The sequence below is a fragment of the Sinocyclocheilus anshuiensis genome, unplaced genomic scaffold, assembly GCF_001515605.1.
Source record: "Sinocyclocheilus anshuiensis isolate Anshui unplaced genomic scaffold, SAMN03320099.WGS_v1.1 scaffold1781, whole genome shotgun sequence".
Lineage (NCBI taxonomy): Eukaryota > Metazoa > Chordata > Actinopteri > Cypriniformes > Cyprinidae > Sinocyclocheilus > Sinocyclocheilus anshuiensis.
This window is the reverse complement of record NW_015538017.1, coordinates 197529-215710: the sequence shown is the minus strand read 5'-3', so window position 1 is coordinate 215710 and position 18182 is coordinate 197529. Positions and strand designations below refer to the sequence as shown.

At 36.2% G+C, this 18182-nt stretch overlaps 1 protein-coding gene across 2 annotated transcripts; it reads left to right on the top strand.

Moving 5' to 3' along the window:
- Positions 1-12131: 12131 nt before the first annotated feature.
- Positions 12132-17592, top strand: LOC107678529 (biogenesis of lysosome-related organelles complex 1 subunit 5). 2 transcript variants are annotated; one of them, XM_016473820.1, is made up of 6 exons: positions 12132-12198; positions 12289-12383; positions 12947-13029; positions 13547-13676; positions 16013-16071; positions 17320-17592. In XM_016473820.1, the coding sequence occupies exons 2-6, from the start codon at positions 12365-12367 to the stop codon at positions 17491-17493; spliced, it is 465 nt and encodes a 154-aa protein (XP_016329306.1). In that variant the 5' UTR covers positions 12132-12198; positions 12289-12364; the 3' UTR covers positions 17494-17592. The 2 variants fall into 2 exon arrangements, with proteins under 2 accessions (XP_016329306.1, XP_016329298.1); XM_016473812.1 differs by lacking the exon at positions 12132-12198 and having other exon boundaries at positions 12207-12383.
- Positions 17593-18182: the final 590 nt, after the last annotated feature.

Below are 18182 nucleotides of genomic sequence, written 5' to 3'. Positions count from 1 at the left end.
CCCTACAGTATAACAATGAAAACACAGATTCTAGGAGCACAATTATAGCTAAAATATGTTTAGGCTTTTTCTAAGTATAAGTCAAGTATACTTAAATGTCATTTTAAGTATATTTCTGAGAAGTACATAAAGCCCATTTCTGAGAAGTACATAAAAAGTAGAATAAAAGTATACTTTCCTATTTTTAGTTTAAAAGAAGTATACTAATAGCACACTTGAATAAACTTCTTTTTCGTAAGGGATGCTATTCAAAAGCATCAGTTTTTAAATATCCCAACATATTAAAATTGTTTTGAAGTCATAACATAATATTCTTCAAGTAATTGTGCGAACATTGTGCTTTATTAATCGAAAATCTGTACATTTGTGTGAAAAGGAATAAATGGTGTCTGAGTTTTACTGCCTCTAGTGTTCATTTCTTTTGGAAACTGCAGTGATATGTACTTCCGAAAAAATAAAATATGTGAAAAAGTGCCCCCAGGTACGTTTTTGCCATGAGACCAGGTAGGACTTAAGTGTCCAAATTCTTTTTGGGGCTACTGTATGTTGCTCTTGTCAATACAGAGAACAGAAAAATATGTGAAAGAGATAAAAAAAAAAATAAAAAAAAAAACTTCCTTGAAAAAATCCTTGTTAATTGCCGTACTATGATATTAGTTACATCTGATTTTAGAAACACCAACAGTGCCTTGAGAAATGTGCAGCCCTGTAGGGTTCAGGAGAGGAAGTGTTCACTTTCCACTCCGAGGAAGACCTGTGGGCCATCTGGATCCATGACTGAGGATGCTTCATCCTGTTCAGCCCTTCAGTCATTCAGCTCAAGGGAATCATATCGTACGATGAGCCATCATCTGCTTGTTAGAGATTCTTTGTAGAGCATCATTTTTCAGGCTATATTTAAGCGCACATGACAAACTGCTGATTCTTGGCCCTTTGAAAAACACATACGCTCGAGGCTGGCGTGAAATCGACATTTGCACCCATCTGCAGGGCGTGAGGACGTGGGACAAAGCTGTCGTTATTGCGCTGCAGCCTAATCTCTTGTTCTCCTCATCACTCTCCTTAACTTCTCTCATCATCGCCACAGTTGTTATTGCGCTGCTCTCCTTAACGCTTCCATTCCTGAGCTTAAAGTGTTTGAACTGGAAGCACTGTGGCCCCTGAGGGCCCGTACTGCTCCATAATCAAAGATATTTGGGATGAGTTTGCGGTGAATGCAAAGGTTATAGCTGTATTTTATGGTGCTAACTCGACACACCAGCACTATGAAGCTACTGTCACCCACATCCAGCTTCGAGACACAGCCAAGATATGCATTACTGCAATATTCTTGTTCACTGATTGATTTTGCTTTGTGATTTTTATTTCTTCACCTCTCATCTTGTGACTGACCTACCAGGACTCTTTTGCCACAGCCACACACTCACAGATAAACATGTGACATTATCTTTGGTGCTTGATAACATGGCCCTTGACTTAATGTGGTTTGTTATTGTCTTTAATATAATTTCATGGAGTGTTTCTCTGTAAATAAACAGATGATTTGGGTCTGAAATGTATGAAAGGACAAAGAGAGGTGTGATAACTCACCCGAACCAGAGCTGTAATCTGTTTCTCTAATTTTTGTGGACGAAGGCAAAGAGTGTTGGTGCTTGGTACATGAAGAGTTTTTCATGTAATGTTATTGAAGTCATTCTGTAGCTATGCGCCACTGACATAAAATAGAGCAAAGGCACCGGTGTGTTCATAGAAATTCATATTAAAATTCAAAGAAAACCACAATTTTGAAATTTAGGTCCACCTAAACGTAGCCGGTGTGTGTGACTTTAGTCATTCATTCACAAAATATTCATAAAAATTTTACTTTAATTTGAAGTAAACTTGTTAAATTTATGAAATATATAAAGTAATATTGGTAACACTTTACAATAAGGTTCCATTAGTTAATGTTAGGGTTAACTAACATGAATAAGCAATGAAAAACACATTTATTGCATTATTTATTCATCTTTGTTAATGTTAGTTAATGAAAATACAGTTGTTATTTTTAAATATCAGAAAGCAGTGAAAAAATCAAAATGTCGACATTTGTCAGATATTATTAATAAGAACTGCTCTAGACCAAAGACTCTCTTCAACATTATTAATGCTACTCTCAACCCGTCAGCCTGTCTTTTTCCTGGGGTTTCTTCTCCATCATGTGAAGAATTTTTTTAATTTTTTTAATAGTAAAATTAGGGATCTCCGGCTGGGGATAACTCCCTCGTCTTTTAATCCGTCTATTCCCTACATCGCCACTACCTTTTTTAGTCAGTTTAAACTAGTCTCACTTCCAGATTTGCTGGAAATAGTTGAGCAGCTTAAGCCTTCGGGCTCGTCTTTGGATATTCTTACTCCTTTTTTATTTAAGCAAGTTTTTATTGACGTTGTTCCGTATCTTTTGATCATCATTAATCGCAGTTTAGAATCAGGCATTATGCCTGACTGTTTAAAGCATGCATTAGTTTACCCACTGCTCAAAAAACTGAATACGTTTTAACAAACTTTAGGCCCATTTCTAATCTGCCTTTTATCTCCAAGATTCTGGAAAAAAATTGTGTTTTCACAGTTACAAAGTTTTTAACTGATAATTCAATGTTTGAAACATTTCAGTCAGGTTTTCGTAAATGCCATTCTACCGAGACTGCACTTTTGAAGGTTCTTAATGATATTTTAATATCATGTGATTCGGGTGATTTTGCAGTCCTTGTGCTCTTAGATTTGACAACCGCTTTCGATACAGTCGATCATGCTGTTGTCATTGATCATTTAGAACATTGCGTTGGTTTAAGAGGTGTCGCTTTAGATTGGTTTAAATCGTATTTTGCAAATAGGAGTTTTTCAGTCAAGATGGGTGAACATTACTCAAGTAATGCTTTTTTGCCCTGTGGGGTTCCCCAGGGTTCTATTTTGGTTCCTTTGCTCTTTTCTCTCTATATGCTCCCTCTTGGCTCGATTTTTAGAAAACATGGTTTATCATTTCACTGTTGTGCGGATGACACCCAGGTTTATTTGCCTGTCAAATGCAATTCTGTGGGTCTTGAGTCTCTTATGGCATGTTTGGCGGATGTAAAGGCTTGGCATTCCTTAAATGTTTTAATCTTCAATGAAAAGAAAACTGAAATTATAGTTTTTAGTCCGTCTGAATTTTCAAAATCCCCGAAACTGGATTTGGGTGGGATGTCTCCGTGTTTAAAATTATGGGTAAAAAGCCTTGGTTTCATTTTTGATGATGGCTTAAAGTTTGACCGTCAAATAAATTCAGTTGTGAAAGCTTGCTTTTTTCAGCTGCGTTTGCTTTCTAAAGCTAAGCTTTTTCTTTCTTTAAAAGATTTTGAAAAAGTAATTCACGTTTTTATTTCATCTAGGCTGGACTATTGTAACTCACTTTATTTTGGGATTAGCCAGACAGCTTTATCCCGTTTGCAGCTTGTTCAAAATGCTGCAGCTCGACTCTTGAGTGGGCTTAAAAAGAGGGAGCATATTACTCCTATTTTACGCTCACTACATTGATTGCCTGTTCGTTTTAGAGTGGATTTTTAAAATTTTGCTCCTCGTTTATAAATCTCTAAATGGTTTGACCCCTTCTTATCTCTCTGAGTTACTGACTGAGTATCAATCCACTAGATCCCTTCGGTCTTCCAACCAGGATCTATTGTTTACTCCTAAGTCGAGGCTTAAGTGCAGGGGAGATCATGCTTTCTGTATTGCTGCCCCCAGGCTTTGGAATGCCTTGCCACTATCCATTAGACAAGCTTCTTCTCTTAATATTTTTAAGTCCAGGCTAAAGACATTTTTATTTTCTAAAGCGTATGGCTGATGGGATATGTGTATGATTTTATAACTTTTCTGTTTGTTTGTTGTGTGTTTTTCTGTTTTTAATGACTTACTGGAAAGCACATTGGTCGATGGAAGTTGTAATTAATTGTGCTATATAAATAAATTGTCATTGTCATTGTCATTGTCATTGTTAGTTTGTTTTTCAACTTTTGATTGTCATAATGCATTAGTAAATGTTTAAATTAACATTAACTAAGATTAATAAATGCTGCAGAAGTATTGTTCATTCTTAGTTCATGTTAACAAAAGTAGTTAATTCATGTTAACTAATGATCCTTATTGTAAAGTGTTACCATAATATAAAATGTGAAAATGTGCTACAATTATTGGCAACTTTACAAATTCCCCTAGCAAGTAAAAATCCCCAAACTTAAGTATATTTCCATTAATATGATACATTTTCACATGAGGGATTAGGAACACTTAATTGGAAACCCATGACCTTATGTTTTACTCACCATAAATATGAGGGACACACAGGCCAAATTTCTATATGGGAAAGACTGAGAATACAGTAATGATGTGTGGGTTAGGGTTAGTGGTTAGTGGTTGGCTAAACCACTAAAATCATTAAACAACTAAAATATTCATTTCTACTTTCAGAGCAATACTTAAAGGGATAGTTCACCTTCAGTTGCTTTTCCCCATTGACTTGCACAGTGTTCCCATACTATGGAAGTCAAAGGGGACCAGCAACTGAAGGTGAACTATCCCTTTAAGTCACCTTGAGATGTTCAGAACTATTGGAAGAGGATTTGTCCTCATTCAAACATTGAGTTGAATAATTTGAGTGGCTGAGACCCTTCTCGGATCACAGCTAAATATCTGGAGATGCTAGTTGGTCTTGGAATAAGAAAGTCTCTAAGATTAGACCCCACCTACATAACCATAACTTGGTTGGGAAGGTCGCCTCAAGTGTACAGTTTCCCAAGTTACTGGACCTATGGAACTGGGTTCCATGGTCAAACAAGACCAAAATATAGAAACAAGCGTTGTTCTTGGTACAGAATCACAAAAATACTGATAATAAATAATGTGGTTCAATGATATTTGATAATATTCAAATTGATCTCAAACCTCAAAACATTTTAAAAGAGAAGTGTCATGGGTTATTTATTTGTTTGTTTGTTGGCTTTTTGTATGGTAATTAAATTGGGGATGAAAAAAATGTAGTGCTTTAGGGTTAGAAGATTACTACTGGTAGTTTGCAAGACTCCTAATGACACAACACAAATCTGACCAGGAACTTCATTTTCTGCTGGGTGTATGTGTTTGTATCAATTTTGCAATTAATTTCCCTCCAGATTTCCCTCAAGAGATTCAAGATTCAAGTTTTATTGGCATCATAAAAGGATTTTTGCCAAACCATTAATGACATATCCTGAAGATGGGAGTTTGTATTTAATTTTAAAATCTTTGTGGTTTGTGAAGTGGGAAAGTAAAGTGTTCTAGGGGAATGAGGGCATGAGGTTGAGAGCTGTAGTTGTTTTCACTTTCCACATTTTGTGTGTTTCTATTTGTGTGTTTTTTCTGTAATGCAATGTTTAATTTTGCTGTGTCTCTTGTTAGAGTGATATACTATGTTATATTGCTTTTCGAGTTCTGTTAAATTTCCATCAGCTCCCAACATTCCCTGTACCGTCTCAACATTAAGACCACACAATAATTATTATTTTTATTTTATTTTATATATGTTGCATCAATGGTACATTAAAAATGGTTTAGAATTAAGGTGCAGTCACTTATTTTGCAAGTCCAGTTTCTGTTGTCAATAGTGTAAAGCACAGCTCACACAGAATTCAGGCTACTTTTTGTTGGTCAAGCATGGCTTCCTATTGAAAACACTGGATTTTGTCCACAGACGTTTGAAGAAAAACAGTACACGTGACTGCACCTTTAGGCCTGTTTTTATTCCTCAAAGAGATTTTCTAAATGTTCAGATGTATTAGCTTAAAATACAGGTTTTGACAATATAACTGATCAAGTATTATTAAAAAATACTGGCCTTGTGTTTAGTTTTTTATTTATTTATTTAGTTAGATTTTTGTGTGTTTTAAAAAATGACATCTAAAGCAATGTCTTTTATTAAAATAATAATAATAATACTCAAGTGTCTTATCGTTTTTTTGTTTTTGTTTTTGTTTTTTTTTTACGTCAAGACACACTGTATGGAAATGAGGTCACTATGTGTATTGAACAAAATAGGAAAAGTGTGTTTTTTCCATAAACACGTTTCCTAGGTGATTGCAGAGCAATGGGCAATGATTGTAAACCTCCAGAGGCTTCAGCAGTGTGCGTATGTCTGTACGCGCGTTCGCTCATGCTCGTATGAACGTTTGCCTTTCTGTCAACTGAAAATGTGAATGTTTTTATTTTGTTTATTTTTACCGCTTCAATATGTTATATATTTGTAATTTATAAACAAAGGAGGCAACAACGAATTAAAGCACTTTATAGTGGCCACTGTTGAGTATGTGTGGACACATTGCTTCCATCTTTCCAGATCTGTGAGTTAATTTGACAGCTCACAGGGTGTTGTGGAGTCTCCTCTGTGAGACAGGTACCCTAGGGCGAGCCAGCTGGATTGTGGATGCTTACAGATTTGGCTGCAGCTTCCTGCTGGGTGTCATCTGTCTGCGTGCTCTGCCACTACATGGCTAGATTATTTTTTCGTCCTCCTGACATCATGTGGCTGAGCAGTTTGTGCCTGGCAGGGTTTGTCTTTCCAGGTCTGCCATCAAACTCAGCCAGCGAGGGCCTAATCCGGCACGGCACCACTCACAACGCCGGCACCCCTGGCATCCCGCGTGGGAAACCGCAGGCCGCTAAAACTTCTACAAGCGTCAGAGGAGATCGCTGCACTCCTATTCGCGGTTGCAGAGGGGAGGAGAGAGGTGGCGGGGGGAGCCGCTGCCAGCGGACTTGTTTTGCTAACACATGGAGAATGTCCCCACTTCCACCGCCGGCCTGTCACTTCGATTGCGCTCTCCATGCGGGATCTGCACTTCCACAGGTTCGGGCATCTCTCCGCCTGTTGCCAGCAGTTTGACTCGACACCGACGCAAATCCGCAGGGGGAAGTGACAGCGACGAGTCCGCGCACGCTCACATGCCCATCCGTATTCTCTGGCCCTCAGTTCTGCCGTGAACATTAATTGTGAAAGACAACGATTCCACCCAAAGAGTTTAGAGTTTAGCATCGCCAGACAGGCCTGACAGGGTTACCGGGGTTTCCAGAAAAGCACATGATGATAAGTGCATATGCTGATTCTCAGACTACAGGAGGGGTCCAGTGGACTCTGTTCAACCCCCGAGAGAATGCACAGACAAACTCCGACACCGCCCGTGACGGGCTGTTTTCCTCTCTTTGCTGCTGGACTCTCAGGGGGTAAAACGGTACCAGGATTGGTGACCTGTTCTTTTGCCCAGGGTTGGATCTGACTGACGGAGAGAGAGGCAGAGCAAGAGAGTCGGGCAGGTTGGTCAGTCGCAGGATGAGAGCTCACACCAGGGCTGCGGGTCACGAGAGTTCCTCCACCTGTTCCATGCCACCACTGGCCTGCCGAGTCCCTGCAGCCACTTCTGCGGCGAGAAAAGGGAGATAAAAGACAGTGAGAGCGAGTAAACAGGAGAATGAGAGGAAAGAGAGAGAGAGAGAGAAAGCCATTCACTGTAAAATAATGATACCCATTGGGTAATGTGAGCTCCGTGGCCTGAGATGGCAAGGATGGGGAAACATGTATCTTGTGTAAGTGTGTGTGTTTGAGTCGACCCTGGTGGGTATGTTTTGTAAAGCTTATCTCAGACCCCCACTTTGTGTTCACTAACCGCTCCAGGAGTCAAGAACTCATCTACAGTCAGCACACTAAACAAGGCCTGCACATAATTCAATTCACTTTTTGTGAAGCCCAATAATATCATTTTTAAATATGTCATGTTTGCAAGTTATATAATATTAAAGATTGATTTAATTAAACCTAAGGGTCAGTTGTCTGGATAAAAACGTAAGGCAAGACACAAGCAGAACCATTGTTTTTTTCATGTGTTAATTTTATTACACCTTATCTATTTGTGTCTATATATTGGAATAAATATATTTAAAGGCACTGAGCCAGAAATCTTCACTTATACACACCAAGCATTCCAGTATTGGCCCTATTCTGAAGGTATTTACAGAGGGGTTTAATATATAATTCACCTGATATATATTGACCAAAAAACGGTTAAAAACATGTTTTCTGAATGTTGGTCTTGGCTACAAAAAAAGGCTGTTGAATGTATTAAAAAAAACTGGGAAAAATTCTAAATGTAATTTACAGTTTTTCCTACATTGAAAACTAAAGTCATTGTTAACACAGCCATCACTTTTTTTCCCTAAGTGGATTCTACATTTCCCATGATTTAATGCAAATTTCATACATCATTTTGTCATAACACTGCACACTAATTTCTCTAACCCAAGGTTCAAGCTTTCAAAACATTAGCACAGACATCTACAGTAAAGCTGTGCTCTCAGATGCTCATAGCATGTTGTCAGATGGCATCATATTGAGTTCTGCTGGGTTTGTAATACACACAGCACAGGAAATGCAATTTAATACATTGTTCACACAACTATCATGACCTTGCTGTATGTAAAAAGGGTCCTCAAGTCAAAAACCAGACCAAATATATAATGAGGAAAAGTTGAGAAAAGATCAAGAGCAGACCCCAAACATTAAGAAACCAATGTCAGTCTCTGCAGTTGTACATGTAGAGATCACGTAAGTGTGTTGACGCTGGTTTCATGAAGCTCAGCATTAACTCCAATAGAGATGATGATGCTGAGAGACACATTCTCATTACAGCAATAACAGTCCTGTCTGCAGACCCTCACACTCAACATACTGAACGAACAGTATACTATTTATAGGCCCATTAAAAAGGAGAATATCATATCCCTATGATTTTCTGATTCTTACTTCTACTCTTCTCTTTTTTTTGCTACTGAAAATATAAATGTTCTTTTTTTAATAAAACAATATTAATTATAATAAGTTCAGGCATTTACTAAAAGGAAATGGGATTATTAGTATGTCAATATGTATTTTAAGTAAAATGCAGAAGTAGTGCTAGACTGAATCAGTAATATCATGATGCATTTATTATTAATTCAGCTGTGAAGTTTCAGATGTGCATATAAATACACGGGTAACACTTTACAGTAAGGTCTTAGTTTTGCATTACTTAATGCATTGACATAAACTAACAATAAGCAATATATAATTTTACAGCATTTATTAACCATTAACTGAAATGATTAAATGCTGTTTAAGTATTGTTCATTGTTTGCTCATGTTAACTATTGTAATTAACAAATGTTAAACACCAGTACACAAATGTACAATTCATTAATTCTTAATAACTATCCACCCATTAATGCGACTTCATTATTATATTTAAATACGAGAAGTATAACGAGATGGGGTTATATTTCACAAAAAAATTACAATGAAATGGCAAGTATCAGACTGAATGAAACATGAAATTTTGATGTATATGGCTGAAATAGTATTTAAAACATACTTCATTTTTTTAAGTGCGTGTGATAATCATTTGTTATTTTAAGTTATTTATCTCTAATGGTTCAGCTAAGGTTCAGTCTCCAGCTGAGCTTAAAATATTGAGCTAAAATAATACTTTGTCTCCATCTAGTGCCAGTGTACCTTTGTGATTTTTAATTATTTATTTTTTTAATAAAGGAAAGCTTAAATATGAAATAATATGCATATATAAATAAAAAATGTGTCAGATACTTTTACAGTAGGTAGATAAAACACTGCATGTAATGTGAGGTTTTTGATACAGGAGCTTGTTTTAAAAGTTTTCTTGAAACCCAATGAAAGATCCATAGAATTCATCTGTAAATCACATTGGACATTCGATGTCCTTATGTGCTGATTGTATGATTAACAATAAGTATGTTCAGCACTCATATACAGCGACAGAAAGAACAGTTGCTAAATTTCATAAAACTACAGTGAGTACCTGGCTTGACCAGGCTGGAATTTATGGCCAGACTGCCAGTGCAAAAACACTTGTATCTGAAGCAATAGCACAGAGACACAGTGCTGCAAGGAGCAAAACCTGGAAAAAGTCAAATGTTCTGATGAATTATCCCACACCCTGTTTTGTAAAACAGAAAGCAGTCCAGACTAATTGATCACAGGCCGGTGCTGCAGGGAGAAATCAGATACTTCATGTTGGAATTGAAGGCCTGGTTTTATTATATAACCTTTTATTCTGGCACTTGCTATTAAAATGAATAAATAAAATACTGTAATAAAGTGTATGGCTGCATCAGAATTCCCATACTTTCAGAATATGTATTGAATTCAATGAACTTCTCAACTCTTGTGCCTTCCGCCAAACCTTAATATCTGTTGGCAACTGTTACGCATTAGCAAATCTCTAAAGGTGCATTCAGTCTCAGGTGTTTAATACCTATCATGTTGAGTTCTATCTCTTCAAACCAAAAGGTATTGTTCTATACCACAAAAAAAAATACAAATAAAAAATAAGCCAAATGAAATTATTCAAATAGCAGAGTGTTAAACATTGTGTAGATTTCTATGCATTTCCCTTTGTTTAGAATAATTATCATAATAATAAAGATAGTATCAAAAAGTAGTAGAAGTTATTAACAATAAACAGCTATCACTGCAGACGCGTCTCAGTGTCCAGGAATATTCCACATTTTGGACAAATAAATCAAAAGTAGGTCAGCTTTGAGTACACAACTAGTTTACATCAATGTTTTTAGCTTGTACTGCAACTATACTAAAAGTGAACTTATAGGTATGCTGTTAGTTTTAAGTTTTATTTAACTAATTAAATACTTGTAGTACACTTTGAAGTATAATCTCAGTAAACTACTAGTTTAGTAATTTTATACTGCAAGTATATTCGTAAGTTTTCTTTAAGTGAACTTTACATCATACTTGAAGTATACTACTATGTCCCTATTTAGGTATTAATTTGTATATATTTTGTTATATGAATATCTGAACATACAAAACATCAAAAGAAAGAACGGTATCTGCTTGTAAACAAAAATATTTTATTATAGCTTCATGCATTCTTTTTTTAAACACTTGAATGTGGGTAAGTTTCATAAATAAAAAAAAAATTAATAAACAACATTTTGAACAAAAAGCTGAAAAAAAGACTATTAATTGGATTCAGAATGATATAATCAAAACGTAGATGGAGTCGATCAACACCCCAAAGCTTGACAGTCTTTATTACCTCTTCATTGGTCGACATTTTATTCCATAACGTTAAACAGTTTTGATGCTGTTTTCGTAAGGGGTACACTTAAATCAAAACGCGATATGGACTAGTGTCAGTGAATATTAATCCGCAAAAAGACAATATATGAATCCTGCACGTTATGCATGTCTGTGGAAATCAGGCGCGGACTGGCCATCGGGAGAACCGGGACAATTCCCGGTGGCCTGGCAGCCGATTTGGCCCCCTATTTTGAAGTGTGAGTGACATGACATGTGGCCAGGTATGGTTACCCATACTTGGAATTAGTGCTCTGCATTTAACCCATCCTAAGTGCACACACACACAGCAGTGAACACACACACCCGGAGCAGTGGGCAGCCATTTTTGCTGCAGCGCCCGGAGAGCAGTTGGGGGTTCGGTGACTTCCTCAAGGGTCTCACCTCAGTCGTGGTATTGAAGGTGGAAGAGAGCGCTGTACATTCACTCCCCCCACCTATAATTCCTGCCGGACCTGAGACTCGAACTCACAACCTTTTGGGTTACGAGTCCGACTCTCTAACCATTAGGCCACGACTTCCCAACAGTATTAATAATATTATTGTATAATTGCCTGCCGAATGTACTAAAGCGATTATTTCTGAATTCGCCATTCGATAATTAAATCTCTAATAAATCATGAATCGGTTAGTCGTGACTGGCAATGCTTCGGCTCGCGTGCTCTCTGCGCCTCCGCCAAACGGTTTGGTTCAGAGTAATCAATGCGAGAGAGAGAATGGAGTGGACTGTGGAAGCGCACAGGTGGAGCAGAGAAGCTAAACTATTACACTACTATTACATTTTAAATAGGGTAACTTGTAATCTGTAACCTATTACATTCCAAAGTAACCTTCCCAGCACTGCTCACTGGTTTCTTCGAAGTTTACGTTTCATGTGACCTCAAAAAGGCTGTTGCTGAACGTGAAGGGACTTTTGTTTTATATAGCTACTTTTATTTTGAAGTTCAAGGTGGGACTTTTATTTTGGAGTTCTTTTCTGTTATTGTTTGCACGTGAGTAGTTGAAGAATGTGACACTCTTCTGTCTGTCAAATTCAGGAAAGAAACATTTCACTTTACTCATTTACATTTCTCAATCATCAGACGTTGAGGATAGGAAACATTTGGCAGAATAATAAATATCATCGTGTAAGGCTGTCAGATTGACCGTCATCTCGTGATGGAGAAGATAATTAAGGGTGAGTTATGTTAAGTATAACGCATTTTAGACGTCTTTCGTTGCAGTTCATACAGATAAAATGATTCGAACATTAAATGTGTATTAATATTTACACTAGCAGATTTCAGTGCTTGTCTATGGCTGTCATTCAAAGCATAGTGAGCTTCCATAGACGATATTCAGTAAAATACATCGATTTAGCTTTACTTGACACTTTCGAATGAGGTCACTGAACTAAATTGAGCTGAATAATGACACTATATTATTATATGATGGGGGAAAACATGCTGCTGACTGCACACCAAAATCAAAGTTTCAATAGCTTTTCTAACTGCAGGTTGCATGAACTGATGATCGTTTAAGCCTATGCAATCAAGTCATTTTAGCTTAAATTATATTTGTTTTAAAAACACGTTTTTCATATTACAAACTGTTCGATATGTTAGACAAACATAACCTAACATAAACCTAGCATGGAATGTAAGTAGTTTAAAAAAACATCAGATGTCTTATTTAATTGGGTACCTTTTGTTTATTTAATTGTGATATTCATTTAATGTCACAGTATTTGTTTCTTCACAGATGTTGGTGATATTCAGTCCAGACTGACTGATCACAGGCCAGTCCTGCAGGGAGAAATCAGATACTTCATCAGGGAGTTTGAGGTTACTACATAACTTTATTTTGATAATTGCTTTTTAAATTAATTTAAGGGGTCATATGATGCTATTTTAAATATCATTATTTGGTGTAACAGAATATGTTGACATGCTTTAATGTTTAGATATGTGGGGGCGTGTTAGAACGAGGCGTTTTAGGTAGGCGTGGTTGACTCTTAACTTTTATAAAGAATATCTCTTTGGATTTGAGACTTTAGTCTTTGCAACTTTACAGATCTTCTTTATGCACCAAGAGCTTGTAACACTCCAAAGAGAAAGGAAAACTTGAAATCGCATCATATGACCCCTTTAAGAAAACATGTATGGTTGCATTCAAATTCCCACACTTGTCAACTGTTGATGAAGTGTGTTCTTTAGGTATACAGCTGTGTAGTATAAATAAATTCCTTGGACATACTACTGTACATCCAACATGGTGACATTGTCCTTTTAGTCGTATGTTCTTTAACTTGGGACGTACTGACAACAACCAAATTCACACCAGAAATGTTTGTTTCCTCAGGAGAAGCGTGCTTTCAGAGAATGCCGTCTGCTTGAAAATCTGAATAAGATGACGTCGGATACAAATGAACATGATCTGCCACGGTGCACTGAGAGTATGCATGAGAAACTATGTGATGCTCTCACACGACGTAAGTCTCATCATTTACAGTAGAGACAGTGGCGTGCGGGACACCCCCGCAGTGCGTGGGGGCCCCACCTCTTTTGAGGGCCCCATCGCAGGACATTCTAAAAGGCATTCGCAAACCACATAGAACATGCTTTTGCTTTGAAAAAACGCAAGACGCGGCAGTGGAATTTGGGAAAATACTCTTGACTTGAGCGCGTTTGAGTGCAATGGAGTGGAAAAGCACGTGAAAAACTCTTAACGTGGCTTAATAATGTTCTAAAACAGTAACCAGGGAAAATCAATTTTCTCTCACATTTCACTTGTCATAAACGCTATACCTCTAAGACAACCACACTGTGATCCAAGTGCATATTTTTACGCTTAACTGGTTTAGCTATGCATTAAGACAGTGATATTAAAAGATCAAACTGTTGGAAGAGCCCAGAATATTAACGCAGCACGCAAGGTTTTACGTTAAGAATTTATCTCCCACTGGAAAAAAAAATTAAAATAGTAACAATTGTATAGGCTATGTTAAAGAGCTATTTACTTGTTCTTACCCTTAAATGATAGTTTTAATGGTGTAACCTAATATATTTATAATGCTAAATAACATTTTTTAAATAAGATTAATTTAGATGTTACACATTTTTAGATTATCATTACACTTAACTTATCTGGCTTATGCATTATCACTTTAAAAGACCAAATTCAGTTACCTTGATGATGCAAACTATGCAGGCAAGCAGATGAACCTAAATTGCACATTAAGCGCTTTGCGTTCATATTCTGTGCTCATCTTCTTATTCTACTTGCCTATTATTATCTGAATTAACAAACTGTAGCCCATACTGAATTAGGTCCTTAGTGCCATAGTCCATTAAGCTACGTTAAGTGTCTTTATTTATGTATTTATTTATCTTACTTACTTAATTTTTTTTTTTATTTTTTAAATGGAAAATTAGTTTTCCCTGCTTGTTGTTTTAGAACATTAAGCCATGTTTACTTTTTCTCGAATGTCCCCACATAGTAGATTCCCCTATTTACGAGAAGCCTTTGTTTTTTATTTTTAGAGCTCTATTATTAAATCTTTGCAGGGAGGTCAATTCTTCATTAATTAACATCACCATCATCAAATATTTACCCATTGGTCCAGCAATGGTGGTCAGTGTTGTAGTGTGCGAGGCACTTTTATATTTTATATTTATTTCTGCGGAGATTTCAGTCTGACTAAAAAGCGATATCAAAATCACTCTTGTTATCACTGATGTTATTCATAATAACATCAAATGCATTAATGCAATTATAATTTTCCACATTCATTACTGTTAAATCAGTTATGTAAATGGGGGAGACGGACTCAGTAGTATATTGCAGCAGGTGCACAATACATTTTCATACGTGGCATGGCATCACTGCTGGTAGGAGGGGCCCCGTTGCCTTCTTTGCGGTGGGTCCTCAGAGATGTGCGGTACGCCACTGAGTAGAGAGTGTGATGAAGTGTCAGATGCGACATGGAGACAGGAAAGAAACATAAACGGCTGATAAAAATATCATAATAATCCACAAGTAATCAAAATGGCTCCAGTCAATTGATTAACATCTTGTGAAATGAAAAGCTGCATGTTTATAATAAACACATTTAAACCGTCACTTCTGGCCAAAATACAAGTCATTAATAACGCTTCCTCTGTTCTCTCACATCACACCGACTTATTTGTTTAGAACTTTTTACAAATGGTGCTTGATCTGTGTGTATTTCTCTCCTGATTCAAACGAGACAACGTTTTCACTGGAGAAAGTAATATTATGCATTATGTACTTGTATGTTATACGGTTTGAAGTTAAAAAACATTAATGATTGATTTGTTTATTACAAATACACCGTTTTTTTTTTTTTGCATCACAAGGCGTTTACTGATGGACTGGAGTCGTGTGGATTATTGTGATGTGTTTATCAGCTGCTTGAAATCTCATTCTGACGGCACCCATTCACTAACCCCTAACCCTAATCACTGTAGTGGTGAGCTAGTGATATAATTCAAAATGGTTCCAAATCTGCTCCAGTGAAGAAACAAACTAATTTAGTCATTTATAGAGGCTTAGACAAAAATGTGAGACATTGCAAAAATGAATTTAATGCAATTAAAAAAATCAGCAAAAATGAGTAAATGCAATTAGTAAATGAGCAAAAATGAGTAAATGCAATTAGTTTGGATCAAATTTTTAGATCCGAGTTATTTACTGTCCCTGACACTCAGTTGGTTTTCCTTTTTTTTTTTTTTAGTTAAATGTTCTAAAAGCAAGATTAGTGTATTGATGGGAATATTGTTATGACATTGGCTTTTCTATTTGTAGTTGAAGCAGCGAATCATATGGCACAGAGGATCCAGCAGAGGGAGCTAGAGGCTGAACAGGTAAATGAGGAAAATACAATTGCATCATTATTATAGAGCAGGAACTAAACTTTGCAGGAAGGTAGGTCTCCTGGAACAGGATTGAGCACCCCTGATATAGAGTGGCTATGTTTAGAATACTGCAGCATACTAACATACTACTTTTACTAATTCTACAGTATGTAGATTTTCTATTTGCTTGGAATACTTGGATCACTTACCTTTGTTAAAATGTGCAGCATTTTAACAGCAACATTCAAAACAGCATATACAACAATACACAATATAAAAAGCATACTGTACATTGTGCTTGCTTGTCTTTCCATTTTTATGCTTGACTTTTTTTGGTCGGACTGAGAAATGTTAAGACATTTTAACTAAAAATTCAAAATAACACTTTTTTTGCAATTATAATATTAATTCAACTGGAATAAAAATGTGTTAAAATTCAATTCCACATGAATCAGTAATTATTTTATGAATCAGTAATTAAATAATTTGCTAAGGTAACTTGAAACATCGTGGAATTAAGTTATTTTTAAGTGATCCAATTAAGTAGTCTCAAAATAAATTTATATGATTCCCTGACAGGATGATTTTCAGTTCATTCAATTTGAGATATTTTTGTGTCACATCACTGAATTATAAGATAGTACTAGCTTGCTATTATATGATGGGTGCTTTATAAAGACTGTTTTCTGTAGCTTTGAAGCCTTTGTGAATCCTTTGTTTCAAACTAGTGTTTCAGTTACATGATTTCAGTAAATGAGGCATATTAAACAGACAGTTTATAGACAGTTTTTCTGATCACTAATTGTAATTGGCCATTAGTAATATTACATTAGCATTCCAAAATAATTACTCCTTGAGAAAAGCAGCATATAACATTCTTACCATAAAATAACTTAATTCAACACTTTACTCTCTGAATCTAATAGATTGCACATTTTAGAGAAAAGTAAAAAAAAAAATTGTGTAGATCACAAATGAAACAAATCCACTTGCTGAATTAAATAGTATGATGTGGTCATATGACAGCAGTGTAGCATTCTACAGTTTGAAATAAATCTTTGTCTAATGTTTCAATAACTATTTTTAAAAATGGAAGGTGTTGTAAACTGTGTAGTATACAGTAGGTAGCAGTCCATAGCCACTCTCTACTAAATACAGTTATTTAGCATTTTAATGGTCACATTGCAAACAAATTCTTATGGAAGCTAAGAATAAGTAATTGGTATATTGTATGTATGTGTATGTGTGCATGTTCAGAACACACATCTGCAGGTGTGTGCGGAGAGGCGGAAGCAGGACTGGGAGGAGTTCCTAAAGGAGCAGTCTCGACTGAAGGAGGAGGTGGATGAGGAGCATGTTAAAGCTGTGGGCCGACTCAGTGCTCAATACAATGACATGAAAAAAGACCTTGCCAAATACAGCAGCTTCTGAACTCTTAATGTCTTTTACTTATGACATCTATTAATGTAGTCCAATTATTTCCTTTTTTCCAATTAGCTGATGCTGTTGATGGTTACAACAAAGAAATATTTTATACAAAATGAAAATTCTGTCATTACTTACACTCACTTCTCATGTCATCGCAACCCTTATGAAAAAGAAGTACATTTTAATACACTTAAAAATGTTACTTGATTTCATAATTACTTTTTTTTTTTTTTTTTACTTAAGTACTTTTTTTAATAATAACATAATTACTTCTAATGTCTTTGAAATATGATTAAAGTGTATTGCTTAATCTACTGAAAAGCGATTATGGTAGACTAAAATAATAGGGGCTAGGGGCCAATATTAGGGCCAGGGCCGGTACAAGCTCATCTGCCGCTCTAGGCAAAACACTGTCTTGCCGCCTCCACTTCACACTCGCAATTAAACATGATCTTTAAGATGCACGTGAAACACTGGAGATTTTGTTTATTGATACAATTGCACTAAAATAAAAGCATACATGAGCATCATGACGAGTATACACATATATACTTCAAAAACGTTTTTTTTTAAATATATATTGTAACTTAAAATAACAGCACACAACCACTAATATAGCTGCAAATGCAAATTCTGTATAAGTGTATGTACAGTCCCGGAGTGTATGAACAGGCTTTAAATGCTTTGCTCCC